This window comes from Chlamydotis macqueenii, chromosome 2, assembly GCF_036417535.1.
Source record: "Chlamydotis macqueenii isolate bChlMac1 chromosome 2, bChlMac1.mat, whole genome shotgun sequence".
Classification (NCBI taxonomy): Eukaryota; Metazoa; Chordata; class Aves; order Otidiformes; family Otididae; genus Chlamydotis; species Chlamydotis macqueenii.
In genome coordinates, this window is record NC_141557.1 from 79,874,034 (window position 1) to 79,890,488 (window position 16,455).

A 16,455-nucleotide genomic window follows, 5' to 3' on the forward strand; every position below is an offset into this window, starting at 1 on the left:
ATTAACATTTTTTTAGAAAATGTGAAGTCTTATAGTTTGAAATGTTCTTCTAAATTATGCAGATTAGTATTCCTTATAGATATGTTACTCTGAATTGCAACTGTCAGCTCCGTAAGTGAATTTTTCAGCATCTTATATTCAGCTCCATTTCCAGTCTTTGGGCAAATATAGGTAGGAAAAACATCTATAAAGTTTGAATTTGGGGGGAAGTGAGAGGTTAATGATTTTGTGAGTGATGTAAAAAGAATATCTTTCATTTCCAAATCAGTTTAGTAAGATTTTTTTACATACACATAGCTACAGCAGAAGCAATTGGAAACTATCAACATTGATAGTACCTTACACACTAGATAAAGAAGTATGTTAAAAGATTTTTACATCCTGAATTGGATCTAAATATAGTTGTTCAAAAGCTTCATATTTTGTAGTGTAGGGATTTTCTTCGCTTTCTAGTTTAGTTCTCTTCACTAGGCTGTGTTTGTGCTTCTAGTGCCAGGCAACACTCCCAGGCACTACAAGCAATGGTTATTGGCATTGCTTAAATTATTTTATAAGTTCTTGGCTTGCTTTGGTAAATATCACTCTCCAAAACAATTTCCATGCATGATTTGTCAGTTAAATTTGGCTAGATACTATTCCTGGGAACAGTTTACATGGCTTTATGCTATTCTGGAGAGAGAGAATTTATTAGAATGAAATTTACCAGACTCTGCTAATTGATTTCTGAGTTAACGAACAGGCATTGCAGCCTCAGTGTACTGTTGTCAACTTCGGTAAGAATTTATAATACCAGATCTAAATTTGGAAAGCACATGGGAAAATTACAATGTGCCCATTTTAAGATTTTTTTTTTTCATCTCAGTCTTTTTGCTCAAATGGGCCTTTATTTTGTACTTCTGGTGCACATGTGTGAGCAAGAGCACCCTCCACCCATAACTGCTCTTTGTGACTTTGCTGTGAAAATATTGTATCTAGTGGTCATAGACCACCAGTGACCACTTAGGACCAAAATGTTTTTCAAGGTAAGGTGGAATAGTAAGAACATCTGGAGAAAAAAAAAAACACTTAATAGGCTTTTGAGGACTAGTAACACTAAACACCATTATAAAATGGACCACATCCTGAAAGATACTGTCCAGCCCCTTAAAAAGAATTGTATGTAGAAGGGTGAAAGGTCAGAACTTTAATGGCTCAGCAAGAGAAGACCATGAGGGATTAAAATTCACGGTAAAAATTCATTCCCCAAAAGGGGAGTGAGGATGTCTTGAAATCTTCAGTTTGAAGTCAGCAAGAGAAATGGAAGGAAAATAAATAATTGGATATATTTTAAAAGATTTCTCTTAACATGTACTTTCCTAATCTTCATGTTTGGTGGAGCTTCCTATTTCTTTATTATGAAATGAAACAAAGAAAGTAGTAAGAAAATGTGTATTTTGTAAATATAGACAAAGTTTGTCATTTTGATAAACCTTGAGAAACACTGTAAATATTTATTTCTGAACTGAAAGAAAATAGGAAAACCTTAATATAGAAAACTGAAGTACAGAACAATGATAGTTTTCTAAATTACTACCACATCCAAGATTCCACATACGCTCATTCTGTTCCACATATTGCAAGTGTGTTAGAAACATTCAATGCTTTAAAATGTTTCACGGCACAGAAATTTACTGCTTGACTTCAACTTGTCGCACTACTCCACTGTGTATGTTTGGTTTTAGCACAATAGGCAAGGAAACTCATATTCAAAACCCTAGTAGTTGAGTATTTTACCTCCAATAATGACTTAAAATAGATGCTACAGAAGATCATTTGAGCACATCATAGACAAAAAAAGTGAAATAGTTCCATGACTGCATGTCAAGGGAGATATTTATACTGAACTACGTGTATAATGGTTTTCATTATCTGAATTGTGAGCTTAAATTAACAAAAACCCTTCACATGATTAAATATGATCTTACTGCAGTTCTAGTTGATGTTGTTAATGTATGTTAAAATAATTATTTTTAGAAAGGGAAAAAAATGTGCTGGATCTGTCTTAAACTTTTTGGAACATCCTGATAATTTTTCAGTGTGATTTTTTAAAAGTCATTATATTTGTATTTCATTTTTGTACCTCCTACTTGATTTGATCCTTCTGCTGTACCAAAAAAAAAAAAAAGTATACATTTCATAGTGAAAATAAATCTGAATGCCAGATTCTTTCAGTTAATTATGACATCATTGAGACTGGAAGGAACTTTTGAACAAGGTGGTGAGAAAAATTTTGGTAAGTATATCCAAAAGATCAAATGAGCTAACCACATTACTGTACTGAACAATACAACATAATTGAATATTTTTTTTTTTGTTACGGATATATTAAAGGCAGACAGTACTGCAGATCATTAATAGATGAAGTTAAGCTTTGTATTACTTACATAATGGGTATTAAATCAATACTGAATGCTTAATAAAACTGTTTCTTTCCTACAGGCTATTTACATTAGTTGATGAAGTGAAAATGATAATGACTTAAAATGAAATGTTCTCCATTTTAAGAGAAGTATAAATGATATGAAATGAAATTAAAAAAAAATAGTATGACATGGAACTAGTTGTTCTAGTTTCCTTAATTGTCATGTATTCTGCCATGTTCTTTATCTTCTTAGTGAATTTACATCTAGCACAGCAGGTTATGAATTTTTAATGGGATCTCTTCAAGGAAAGAAAAGGTCAATATTAACATAAAAATCTTCTTTAAGACTTGTGGTGCAAAGGTTTCTTAGCAGAGAACAGGTGTTGTTGCAGAACTAAATTCTGCCACAACAGTCAAGTTAAAAGATACTTGGAGTTAAGTTAGGAAACAAATGCCTCAGTATGACATCAGTCAATGGTGACTGAAAATTATTTTGTTTTGTTGGTACTATACATGTTTGTTGCACTCAGGATTACTTAATATATAACAACATTTAAAACAAACAAAAAAAAAAACAAATCAAAAATCTTTTCATTACTTCTAAATAAAATGCTCTTATTTTCCTTCCTTTTCAGCTTCATTCTGACCAAGACAAGGGAGATGGATCCCTCAAATACATTTTGTCAGGAGATGGGGCTGGTACTCTTTTTATAATTGATGAGAAAACAGGTGACATTCATGCTACTCGGAGAATTGACAGGGAAGAGAAAGCCTTTTACACCCTCCGTGCCCAAGCTATTAATAGAAGAACACTGAGACCAGTGGAACCTGAATCTGAGTTTGTCATCAAAATCCATGACATCAATGACAATGAACCAACGTTTCCAGAAGAAATTTACACTGCTAGTGTTCCTGAAATGTCAGTAGTGGGTGAGTGCTTCATACTGAGGCAAAAATGCCTGCTCTATGTTACTCAATGAATGATTTCCCCATCCTCTGAGAAGGCAATCATGTTCAGAATTCTATGTCATAGGTTAAGCATTTTTCATTTTGATTGGGTTGTTCAAATATTGGAATTGCATCCGGAAACAGTTTTTTATGATTTGATATCTATTTCTACTTCGAATATTCAAATTGTTAATTTACAGTGATTTGGAATATAAATATAAATAGAAAGTATTCAATGGTGAATCACCCTCCTCCTTAAGAACTGTTAGAATAAGATCACTAAATTAGTCTGCTGAAAGCTCAATGAATTTTTCCCTTCATTTTCACTGGAAGTCCCCAGTGGTGATAAGCACTGAATGGAGAGCTGTCTCCACTTTCACTTGTTCTGTGACTGAGGAGAGTTACACATTTACTCATGTGCTGTTGATGCACTGCCCAAAGGTAGACACCTCCTTTATTCTCTTTGCTTTCAGTTTTTCAGTATATGGACAAACCCTCTTGTGCTTGCAATTCCTTCCTTAACTCATTCATTAATGGCAGCTTCAAGAATCTTAAACAACTGTTTGAGTTAATGTTTCTTCTGTTTGCAATGTATTTTCAGTACCTATCTTGGCTACAAAGTTGTGGCCTGGATCATGTCGGCTGGTCAGATTCATAAATAATATAATTTTCAAATATGAGTTATTATTAATTTAACTAATTTTTCTTTAGAAAGAAAAAATAAGTCTCTTAAAAAACTAATAGTCACTTATTAATTGTACAACTGCAGATACAATACTAATTCCTAAATATTCACAAAACACACAAAAAATCCAATACCTCTTTTGGCTATTATTACTACTTTGATTACTAACACTGTCTGAACTAGATCAAACATTGTTTTCACATGTTATATATATATAGGTATTAAAGTTTTAATACTTACTTTCCTGGGCTTTGGAAAATGTTAGAAGAGCATCAAAATACATAATTATTGAAAGAGAATGGCCTCAGCAAAGCTGTGTAGTAATGTGTGGAAACGTAATACAATAATTTCCTATTCTTAATAAGATATTTCAATCTGCTTTTAGTTTGTAATTGAATAATTTTTAAAAGTCCCAACATTCAGCAAGCAGTTTTTAGTATAAAGGAAAACAGAAAAAAGAAAGAGGAAGAAATCTGTCAGATGATTGCATAGGGCTGTCCCAGAATCTCATCAAACTAGTTCACATAAAGAGGAGAACTGAAAAGTCCTCTTTACTGTTCCAAAATAGAACGAAATGATTTATTAGTTTCCTGATCAGTTCTCTAGGATCACGCATTTCAGTAAATATATATAGATTTAGGCAGAGCATCTTTAAAGAGCATTGCTTCATTTTCTAGAGAGGCACATGGCAAGACTACAGTAGGGTTGAAAAAAGACATCTTAGAGCTTCCACGTTATGTTTCATGTTCTTTCTATAAATTCCAGAAGGCATTGCTTAAAATATTATTGGAAAGATTTTATGAAAATGATTAAGTGTTTTCATTAAATACTATGCTATTATAAAGCATTCCATTATAATCTACTGATTCTTAATTTTGTCAGTCTCAGTTATATAAAGAGGATCTTTTTCTTAAGTGTTCTCAAACATCCAAGACATTATTTCAATAATTTTAAATATTCAGGATGTGAGGTTCCAGTGTATCTGTACGTACACATAGATCATGTAAATTTTGAAAGTGCAAATTTTGCTGCAGTGTGACAAAAAGAAAATGTGATATCCAAAAAACTACACCAATGGATAGAAAACTAAAAAAAAATTGTATGTATTTAGAGTATTAAACCTGTATCTTGCAAAAAGAGTTGTGCTGAAACAAATAGATTTTATTCTGTCAATAAAATGACCACCATTTAGAGAATTCTCACTAGGTTATCATGTTCCTAGATTTTATAAATGTGTGGTCATTCAGCTACTAGATTACTGACTACCCGATAGGTAGAATTTGGTTTTAGCCTTATGGCTTTTAGCTTTATGGCTGATCCCTAGAGGCTCATGTTCATCTGTGGTCCATAAGTGGATGATGTGATTTTATAAGGCATTCCTCAAAGTTGATTCATTTCTTCACAGCATTAATTTAACTTTCCATCTTTAACAAATCTACTCTAATCTCACAGCTAAAGGCTGAGTGAGGAAGGGGAGAAATGTTCTAAAAGAACAAGCTACATAAAACTTTTGAGGCAAATAGAATTAAATAGAAATTTTAAAGTCAGTATGTTAAAAAGTCTTCTTGTATTTGTATAAAAATTAATATCACATAACTAATTACAAAATATTCTTAAGGTAATATCTCTTTTTCAGACATCATACAATTCAAGTATTTTTAGTACAGAAAATTACATGAAAATTTATGAAAAAAATATAAAAAATTATTTTTGTTATGACAACAGCACCTCCTCATCAAAAGGAAAACAGAAGAAAAAAATCCTCCGTTGGTCTACTTTACTCTCTCTAGATTACTTTTTTGAGTTATAGTATCATGAGTAGCCCACTTCTTGCCCAGGTCATGGGCTAAAAAAGTGTCAGACTTATTGATGTAAGGAATGTAGAGAGAAATTGCAGTCTTGGATGTAATTGCACTGTTGCACTGAATATGTTTCCTTCAGTGGTACTCACCTCTGTGCATATAGAAACATAACCCTTTTATAAGTGTTTGAAAACATTAAGCAGAGTTTAGGATACAAATATTGTGTCAGGCATAGGTACCAGCTAGAGAAATTACAAAGCCAAATTACTGTGGCTCTTACCTGGGCAAGTACATAGGAGTTATATTGCTCTGTAAAAAGTACTATTCTATCAGGACTGTAACATTTTAACTGTATTGTCCAGGATAGTCAAGATAGTATGGCATTGCACTATACTGGGAGCCAGAGAGAAAACAGTTTACTGAAACCACACTCTAGTGTTCCTGGGACAGGCCTGTCAGGCAGACAGGACATGTGATACGGAGGGTTCCCTATCCTCTTTCCAATTGGTTGAATACTGTAACTTAGAGGACAGGGGGGAATAGCAACAAGTTCGCCCCCAGCACAGCAAGCACATCTCCTCTGTGACCACCCCATCTTCCCAGGTGCCCTTGCGTAACAGGTATGAGTCTCTACAACTGAAACCAAAGGATGACGAGGACGATGGTTCACCTAGACTGGAGGTGTCACCAAGGTTAAGTAGGTTTATGCCCTGTGTCAAAACGACCTTCATAAAGAAAAGAAGATGGGTCATTTTCATAGGAGACTCTCTCCTGAGGGGAGCAGAAGGCCCAATATACCAACCTGATCTATTTCTTGGGGAAGTCTGCTGCCTCCCTCGTGTCTCGGTTAAAGATGTGAAGAGAAAACTTCTTATCTTGGTACAACCCTCAGATTAGTATCCATTATTGCTTTTTCACATAGGCAGCAACGACATTGCCATAAGAAGTCCAAGGACAGTTAAGAGACACTTCAGGACCTTGGGACAACTGGTTAAGGGATAAAGAGCACAGGTAGTGTTCTCCTCTATCATTCCAGTTGCAGGAAATGATGACAGAAGAAATAGGAAGAGCCAGCAGATCAATATCCGACTCCATAACTGGTGTCATTTGCATAATGTTGGGGTTTTTCACCATGGGTCGGTCTGCGTGACACCAGGCTGGCTGGCGACACCGTGTCAAAGAGGGAAAAGGACCTTTGTGCAGGATGAAAGAGCTTTAAACTAGATTTGAAGGAGGAAAGGGATAAAACCAAGCTCACTAGAGATAAGCCTGGAGGTGACACGCCAATGCTTGAGGGACAGTGTGCTAGCGAGGTCCTTCAGTCTCTTCCAAAATGTGCTGAGTACACTGGAGCACATTTGAATTGTCTTTACACTAGTGTGTGCCGCATGAGGAATAAGCAAAGGAGCTAGAAACTTTGTCTCAGCCCCAGATATATGACTTCACTGGCATAAGCAAAACCTGGTGGGATGAGTCCTGTGGCTGAGGGGTCATAACGAATGGTTATAGGCTCTTGAGGAGGGATAGGCAGGGCAGGCAAAGCGAGTGGGTGGTGTTGCATGTAAGGGAGGCATTGGGTTGTATGGAGCTTACAGTCGGCAACAACACTGTTGAGAGCCTCTAGGTAAGGACGAAGGGAGCTGACTAGGAAAGATGCCCTCCTAGATTTGTTGTTTGTAATTAGAGAGGGACTCCTGGGTGAAGTGGTGGTTGCCGGCTGTCTTGGTCACAGCGATCATGAAGTAGTTGAGTTTCAAATCACTGGTGATAGCAGATTATTTTTAGTCTTTTTTTTCTATAGTTCTCTCATCTTTTGCATGTTCTGACTTATAATTTTATAATATCAATAATGATATATTTTGAAATAAATAAATTATTATATTATAGTTTTAGATTTTTTACAAACTCAAATTTCAATCTGCACACAAATTCTGCCTATTAAAGGAGAGGAGACAAAAAAAAAGAAAAAAAATAAAAACAAAACCAAAAAAGGGAAAAAACTAAAAAAAAAATCAGAAAACCCCCAGGATACAACTTTTCTTTTCTTTAAAAGGGACATGCTAAAAGAATTGGAAATATCCACTGACATGCTTGTTTCCACGTTACAGTTTTCCAAGTTACAGGAGTACCATGCAGCCAAAGACCCTTCTGACATCAACTTCTCTGAATACACAGCCCTTTCCACTTCTTCTCTGTTATTCTGCTGCATCAAAATAGTTTATTTCAGGGGAGAACATGTGTCATTATTTCCTCTCTTTTATGCTAGAAAGAGCAGAAAACTTGTATTAATTTCACTTGTTGTTTGTATGGATAATTTACTATGGAGGGTACTTGCTCTGGTTAAATATCACATAACTCAGCTGGGAGTAAGGAAAAGGAAATATAAGTTTCAAATTCAGCTCTACAATGGATATTCTGTGGGTTCTTTTTCCTAGTTAATTATCTTCAGTGATTCTTATCTAATGCATCTACATAAAAAATGCACTGTGAGGTCAAAGTCATTAATACTTGTACGGTGTTTGAAGATGCTTGCAAGGAGCACATTAAAAAGAGCCAAATATATTAATTGTTATTATAGTTTCAGACCCTAGGGAGATTGAAACATTATAATTAAAATTATGTTAAAATATACCTTCTGAGAACTAAAATAATCTCATAAATGACTGGGTTTTTTGGGGCCTAGCTCACCACCTTATAATTCTAGTTTATTGCATAATTAAATTTACAAGTATACAAGGAGAAAATTACAGAATTTATAGGTCTTATTAATAACATAGCTGGTGTCATATTCTCCAGTATATTATCACTGCTTCCTTTATGCACCTCTGTGGAGTTCAGATTAGGCTTTGGATCCTGAAAACCAGAGACTTTTACCAACTTCATCAGAAGCAATCTGTGCCTATGTAGAAGACAGAGTGAGGCCCGACCAAGTAGTGCTGACTAAGGCACAGCCACACTGTAGTTTTTAAATCCTGGCATAACTGGTATCTTCAGCCTTTTCATTTCTGGTCCAGGTTTCAGACCAAAGCAAAAAATATATTTGTAGTATTGAGCATCAGTGATTTTCAGTAACTTCAGCTAACTGAAGCAAAGCAAAACAAGCTAATGGTTTGACAACTGATGGGCACAACATAACTGATACACATATACACTGGCATACTCCTTCTGTTCACTCATTTGGGTGGTTTCTGTCAGGTTTTTAATAGGAATCGCTGATCCCTCAGCTGAAGCCTAGCGAGCATGTCCCTCTTCCTCTTAAGAGCAAGAGCAAAGATCAAAGTTGTGACTTCTGCATCCTGAATGTCAGGCAGAAGTGTAGTGGTGCCCTTGCACTTTTCTTGCCTAGTACCTGACCAGTGGCTGGCCAGTAAACCCCAGAGAGCTGAGGCAACATTAAAAAGCACATTTCATCCTTACTGCATTTGGGTAGTGGGGTATACGTTACCCTGTGCACAACATACTGACTATATCACACTATGTGATAGTGATGAAATTAAGAGGTCTAACTTTCTTCCCACAGACTTTAAAGGGAACTGGATCAACTTTATAGTTTTCAGAAGAACTATGTGATTTTATTGGGTATTTATGCAGCTGTGCTCATTGCACCTAGAGAGAAGGATAGCTGATATGATTCATTCTGTTTCATGTGTATGTGTATTGAAATAGCATTAATTAATATTATGTATACTATGACACTCATAACTGAGGCAGTAGTAACTATTAGACATGTATTATTACAAATTGATTTTTAAAAATTTATTTTAAAGCTATTAAATACATTCTTCAGTTTTCTTCCAAATTATCCTTCCAAGTTAATCCTGCATGTTTTTTTTAAACTAAAATGAAATTTTAAAATCTCATACAATTGACCTATTAATAAATATTACTAATTTGAACATACGAAGGAAATGTGAAAATTAGAAACAATTCAGTTACTTGTAATAGAGATAAAATATCACCTTTCATGGGTTTGCAATGTAGACTTTTCTGATAAATACATTATGTTGTCACGATAGATCCTTGATGATGACTGTTCTCTGTTTTTATGGATATAAAATGGAGGATTTGTAAACTTTACTCAGATAATGCCATATTGATAGATGTACTGGGTAGTTTGATTTTTTTTTCCTATTGTTTTTTGTTTTGTTTTGTTTTTTTTTACTCACAGCGCTTAAGTTACTGAACATTATTTGTTCTTATCTTTCTTTTACACAACACTTCTTCGTTATTTTGGAGCAAATATTCTTTAGGAACAAATATACATTCTAGCACTGCAGTTTGCCACATACTAGGATGGTCCAAAAAGTGCATTTCAGAATCAAGGCAATACTCCTCAGAACTTAAATATAATAATCAAAAAAGCCTCTGTATCTTTTAACAGAATAGTTATATAGAAATATATCAAACAATTGAGTTCAGTGTAGCTGTAGATATAAGACATTTGTGAATTGGAAACAGATTAAGTTTTTAGGACAGCTCTACCACCCCTATATTCTTGTATTTTAAAGATGTTCAGATTTTCATTTTCAGCCCTAGTCTAGATGATCACTAAAGAAATCATAAGTACAGTGGAAAGTGTTCATAATTTTAATCTTATTTTTTCATTATACTTGTGTAGCAATTTTTTACCTTTTTAATATTTTCTTTTGTGTTTGGGGCTTTGTTCTGTTAAATCAGTGATTCATTCCATTCATTCAGTAGTAATACAAGCAGGAATTTGCCTATTATGCCTTCTTTATGAGATGCAAGTATTTTTAGGGACTCACTGAAGCAAGCGTTTCTGTTCTAGAACAGTTGCAAACTGAACATTTCTGACAACTCATCTCATATTCAACATCTAGGCACACTCTATTGACACTGGCACAATTGTTTGCATGATTCAACAACCAACTTGCTAAAAGCAGATTTATCCTCATGTAATGAAATCCCAAACAAACAGAGGAAGCTTAGCGTTTACTTCTATTTGCCTTTCTATGCATGTTAGAATAAATATGTAACGTAGTTGAACTGTGAGAGGGAATAAATAGTTGTGCCAAGTGTCTTGGATTTACAAGTGCTTTATCTCACAGTGTTTGGCAATCTTTGGTGGAGGGAAAAAACTGAGATAAAAGGAGAAACAGGTTTGAAAGTCTTCTGATCTTCAGAATAGCCTGTGGCTAACCAATCACATGCATCCAATGATTTATTTTCTTTTCCTCAGTTTTTCAGTTCTTTCCTATATACTTAAAATAATACCTGTGCTTTATGAAGGTAGAATAGAGGAGAGCCTTGTTGACACTTTATTTCTCTGGTGGAAGAGTTGAACAGGATGTAGAAATTATTTTGATTCAGCAAGAAATGGTACACGCAATGGTAAACATTTCATGATTGAAGGATTGGTATATTTCACTAAAATTTAGAGACAGTCTTTAACAATAAAAAATCTTCTGGTGTCTAAATAACCAGCAGATTTCAAAGTCCATATGGCATTATTTCTTCTGGTAGTATCTTATCCGCATTAACACTTAGACAGTAGGGAGAACTGATGACGAGTTTTTCCAAGTTCCAATTAGCTATTTAATCATCCTTCTCAATTATGTTCCTGCATGTGTAGTTTCACATCATTGGACAAAAAAAAAAAAAAATTCTATTGTAGGTAATGGAAAACAGATATTTATTGTAATAAAAACAAATAAGTCTTCTGAAAAGAGGAATTGTGTACATAAGTATGAAATAATTGTAGAATTCAGTTTACTTTTGCTAAAATCATGCTTATGGGATTAGGGCTGTTTAGATTCAATTTATGCAGAACGAGATCCTGAAATAAGGAAGAATGCACCTGAAGTTGGTTATAAGAACATAAATAAGTATGAAAACTCCAGTTGATGTTAGCTGAAATTTTCTTCGGGGTCTACTCGAATGGAAATTTATGTTCTTGGACCTCCACTTAGCACCATGTGAAACTAAGTTGACTTTCGCTGTTTCAGGTACTTCTGTGGTGCAAGTTACAGCTACTGATGCCGATGACCCTTCATATGGAAACAGTGCCAGAATAATTTACAGCATACTTCAGGGACAGCCATATTTCTCTGTGGAACCAGAAACAGGTCAGGAAAATTGTCATTATTTCAATTTACCACAAACTGTAGACTTTTGCTTTCATTTAAAAAAAAAATCATACATCACCTAAAAAAATAATTTTAAAAACTAACTGAAAGGAAACAGTATTCCTTGTTTTTTTTTCCTCCTAATTTATAATTACTATAATAAGTATAAAAACTTAAGCTGACACTATGAAGCATAAGTAACTTTACAGTGGTACTATTGATATCTTAGGAATCTAAGTTACAACATTTCTGATAAAGGCAAGAAAAATGTTCCTTTTTTTCTTAATGGTTCTACTTGGACTAATAAAAGTTATTTTTTTTTTTTCTACTCATGAGTGTTGTGTATAAATATCTTGAATAATTTTTAGTGTGAAATTTAAACTGGAAAAGGAGTTGTGATATAGAACTAAGGTTTGTTCAACAAACAGATAGCCTGTCCTGAAGACTATTTATAAAGCCTAGGAACAAAAATTTGTACTTTAAAACTTGAAATTGATATTTTATAAATATATTTCACAGGCTAATACAATAAAAGATGCAGCACATTGCTGCACATCAAAAATAAAGAGTTTATTAAAAAAATACTGTTTTTTTCTTTATTTATTTAAGGTATCATCAGGACTGCTTTGCCAAACATGAACAGAGAGAACAGGGAGCATTACCAAGTAGTTATCCAGGCAAAGGACATGGGAGGCCAGATGGGTGGATTATCAGGGACCACCACTGTGAACATCACTTTGACGGATGTTAACGACAATCCACCTCGATTCCCTCAGAGTAAGCTTCATTTAATAGTTGCCTGGCTCTGTAAGAGCTTCAAACTAAAGAGTTAAGCAGTCACCATCTGGTTTAATTTAAAGTAAATCTTGATTATAAGGTACACATGAACAAAAGGCTTATGTACTGATTTGCTCACTATTATTAAAGAAGTATATTAAATGTTACAGCATTTGTTTGTTAGGAAAACAGTTACATGGTCAAGTATAACTGCAGCAAACCTGGAATACGTTCCAGTACTATAGGAGGCGTTGGTAGATGGACTCATAAGAGCATTAAAGCAATGTTGTTCTTTTCCCTTACCTATTGCTTAAATCCTACCTACTCCCCCACTGGAAAACAAAACATGTATTAATTCTAGACATGCAGAAATGTTCAAATTGTAGTATCTGCTTAAATATTTAATCATGAAGAACATGGAAAAGAAATTACTTTAAGAGAATCAAACAGATTTGTACTTTTCCAGTTACAGTGCTACAAAACCTAATAGAAAATCTCCCAAAGTAAAGTAAACGGCACTTAACTTTTTTACAGCTTAAATTTACAAAAAATTTTTATAATGCTTTTTAACTTCTGATAGTACAGCTCTTAAGGTTTTGTATCCTCAAACTGAAATATAAAAACATTCTTGGTCTCTACATATTATGGAAATATTAAACTATGTAACATCAAACTTCTTAAAGGTTAAGCATTTTAAACACATTTGAAATATTTTGCATATACTGAAGTTGTAGTATTTGCAAGATGGTTTAGACATACTTAATAGCTAAAGAATTTAGAGTATACCCATCACTCATTTTTCCTTCTGTATAACTCTACTGAATCCAGTAGTTACTGATGATCAGCCTTCAGGCTCAAAATAACAGAATCAGCTTCATATTATTCTGATTTTAACATGCTCTTTATAGCACAAATGGAGTAAATAATTTTGTTCAATTTAATATTGTAGTTAATATATATGTGTTTAGCCACGATGTTTATCAGCACATGATTTCATACACACACTCAAAATAGAAAAATCATGAAAAATTGAGCATTTAGAGTTTGTGCATTTCCACATAGGCCCTATTCTGGACAGAACGTATTGTTAATGTGTCATTTCATGTTCTTCATATTTCCACAACTTTTTGATTTATTATTTTTATTGTTCTCATTTGTATATAGAGGATTATGGTAATTCCAGTGCTGTGTAGATGAGGAATGCTGTAATACTCCTTTCTGGATCTATTGAGGAAGACTATTCAAAGCTGTCTCGTTTTCAAAGCTTTACAGAAAAGCTAATTTCAACAGTTAAATTTAATACAGCATATAAGCATCAAATGTGTATATTTATGCTCTTTTTTTTTCCTTATTCTTAAAGAATGTGTTAAATTAATCCTTAGAATGATGAAACCAACTGTCTAGACTATTTTACATGACTTATTGGGCAACATCATATTTGAGTCATGTGAGGATTTTATGTATCATCCCAGAAATATCTCTGCGTTTTTCTGCTAATGTCAATGTAAATCAGATGTGACTTTTGCTTTAAAGAAACTTTTAGTCTTACTCTCATGGGAGAGTTTTGTGGTGTTGTTTTGTTTTTATCTCTGCCTTCTCTCTGTCAATAGCTTTGCTAGATATAAATGTATGTTTCACTTGAAATGAAAACTGAAACATTTATAAAAGTAACTAATTTTACTAGATATATGAAAGTAAAAGTAGCTATTGCCTTTTTAAAAAATCTTCATATTTAATCTCAGAGTGCAAATAGACATTATATTGATTCTAAATTTTAATAGAGTTAAATGATACTGTTGGAATTGATACTGATTAAGTTAAATTATTCTTATTCTGTTCCATTAATTAAAAACAGATGTGTATTAGATTCATGAGATAATCATATTCATATCAGATTTATAAATTACCAGGAAAAATATTAAAAGGTCCATCATGTTTTCACAGGACTCGGAAGCAGATTACAGCTACATGTTTCAATAAAATGTTTCAGAACTTACAGATTAAACTTCTCCCACAAGAAACTCATATTGAAATTGTGGAAAATTTCACATATTGTATTTTACCATCTTTTATTAAAAAAAAAAACAGAAGAGCCATTAATTCCTCTGTTGTTTATATTATAGAGCAAAGACTCTTAAGAATATTTTTCTCCTCTTAAAGATGACCTGAAAATCACATAGGTAGCAGTATCTGTTCTTCTGAGGAAACATGATAAAATTTAAAATGTTATCAAGGTTCTGCACAGAAAGGCCATTAGAGATCTCAGATATTTTATCTCTTTTTCAACTGTAATATTTACAAGTGTTCTCAGAAATAAGGAGATGGTGTTGATCAACGATAAGTGGAAAAAAGTGTTTTATGGACTTAGGAGCCTGAGTGTGACTGAAACTCAGTGCATCTGAGTTATGGCAGCCCATGTCTCCTGTTAGACTATAGCCAGTATTACTCTACAAAAACATTTACCTTTGCATTATGTGCCTATTCAAGAGTAAATGGGAAGAAGTGTAAACATGAATAAGATTGCTTTTTCATTTCATATGACTGATTGAAGTATTTCCAGACACAAATGTGTAGACTTTAATATTCCAGCTGATTTCCACTCTCCTTAGTATATGGAAAAGGTTTTCACTGGAATGAATGTAAATAGTAAATTACTCTCCCTGAGGAAGAAAAGAAGTGAGAGCAAAAGGACTGAGGACAGAATTTTGCAAGAATAATTCAATTTTGGTGTAGTTTGTATTCTGACACAGTATATAAAGCTGCACTGCATCCCATAGTTACCCAATGCATTCACTGTCTTCAGTGACAAAAATAATGAAATTAAGTGTCTCACACTATGATGGAGATCTCTATAAATGGATAGGTCAGACATAAAATTATCTTTCAGATGACATGTTTCTGTTTATTTTCACTCTTTGTTTCCACTACCTTACTAGCAATTCAAGATATGATCTCTTACCATTTTGTGGACTAAATTAGTTAGTTGAATATCACAGTGGGAGTCAAAGTAGTGTCCACAAGGCATAGCTTGGGGATGTAGTTTTAAGCACTTCAGAAAAAAAAAAGTGGGGAATACGACACATAATAAAATTAATCGTAACATATAAATAATAATTGTGGGAAAAAAGTGGTCTTTCACCATAGTCTCACATAGTAATGAATAAATACTAATGGGAACAGGGGATATTTTTACTTCTGTTTTTTTTTAGCCATTAGGCGATTACAGAGAGATTATATACTAATGCAGCAAAGTACACAGATTTAGGTATTAGAGAAAGGTAATGAAAATGTCAGAGCAAATGCAAGATAAATCACTTGACTGAAACATCAAAATATAACTGAGCAAAAAATAAATTCATATAAATAGAATGTGGAGTGTATATGGCCATAAAGTATTAATTTTGCTGCTGTATATCTGTTTCATATCAAAACCTATCTAAGTAAAATTATATAAAGAAATTAAATTTAAATATTTTTCATTCAACATTTAATTACAAAGTATATGTGAACATGTTTGTTTTTTTTTAGTTTTTGCTTCTTTTTTTTTTTAGGTTTGACGAAATATAACATAAGGGAGCAGAAAAAAAACTAGTTCTGTAGAATCAAAGTCTCAAATATCCCAATGAATAATAAGGGTTTTTTTTCAGTGAGTGTTCCCAAAACCAAAAAGAGTTTCTTTGTCACTCTGTAACTGGCTTGTAATATACTCTATTAAAATACAATTATAATCCTGATATGACACACCTATGCTTCCTT

The 16,455-nt window shown here is 33.5% G+C and overlaps 1 protein-coding gene across 3 annotated transcripts in view; it reads left to right on the forward strand.

Moving 5' to 3' along the window:
• The window catches only part of CDH10 (cadherin 10), a 98,924-nt gene that overhangs the window by 62,257 nt on the left and 20,212 nt on the right, over positions 1–16,455 (forward strand). For all 3 annotated transcript variants that reach the window (XM_086741963.1, XM_086741962.1, XM_086741964.1), the window contains exons 3-5: positions 3,037–3,331; positions 11,803–11,922; positions 12,532–12,699. In XM_086741963.1, coding sequence (XP_086598089.1) covers positions 3,037–3,331; positions 11,803–11,922; positions 12,532–12,699 — 583 coding nt within the window. The remainder of the gene's footprint in view (positions 1–3,036; positions 3,332–11,802; positions 11,923–12,531; positions 12,700–16,455) is intronic.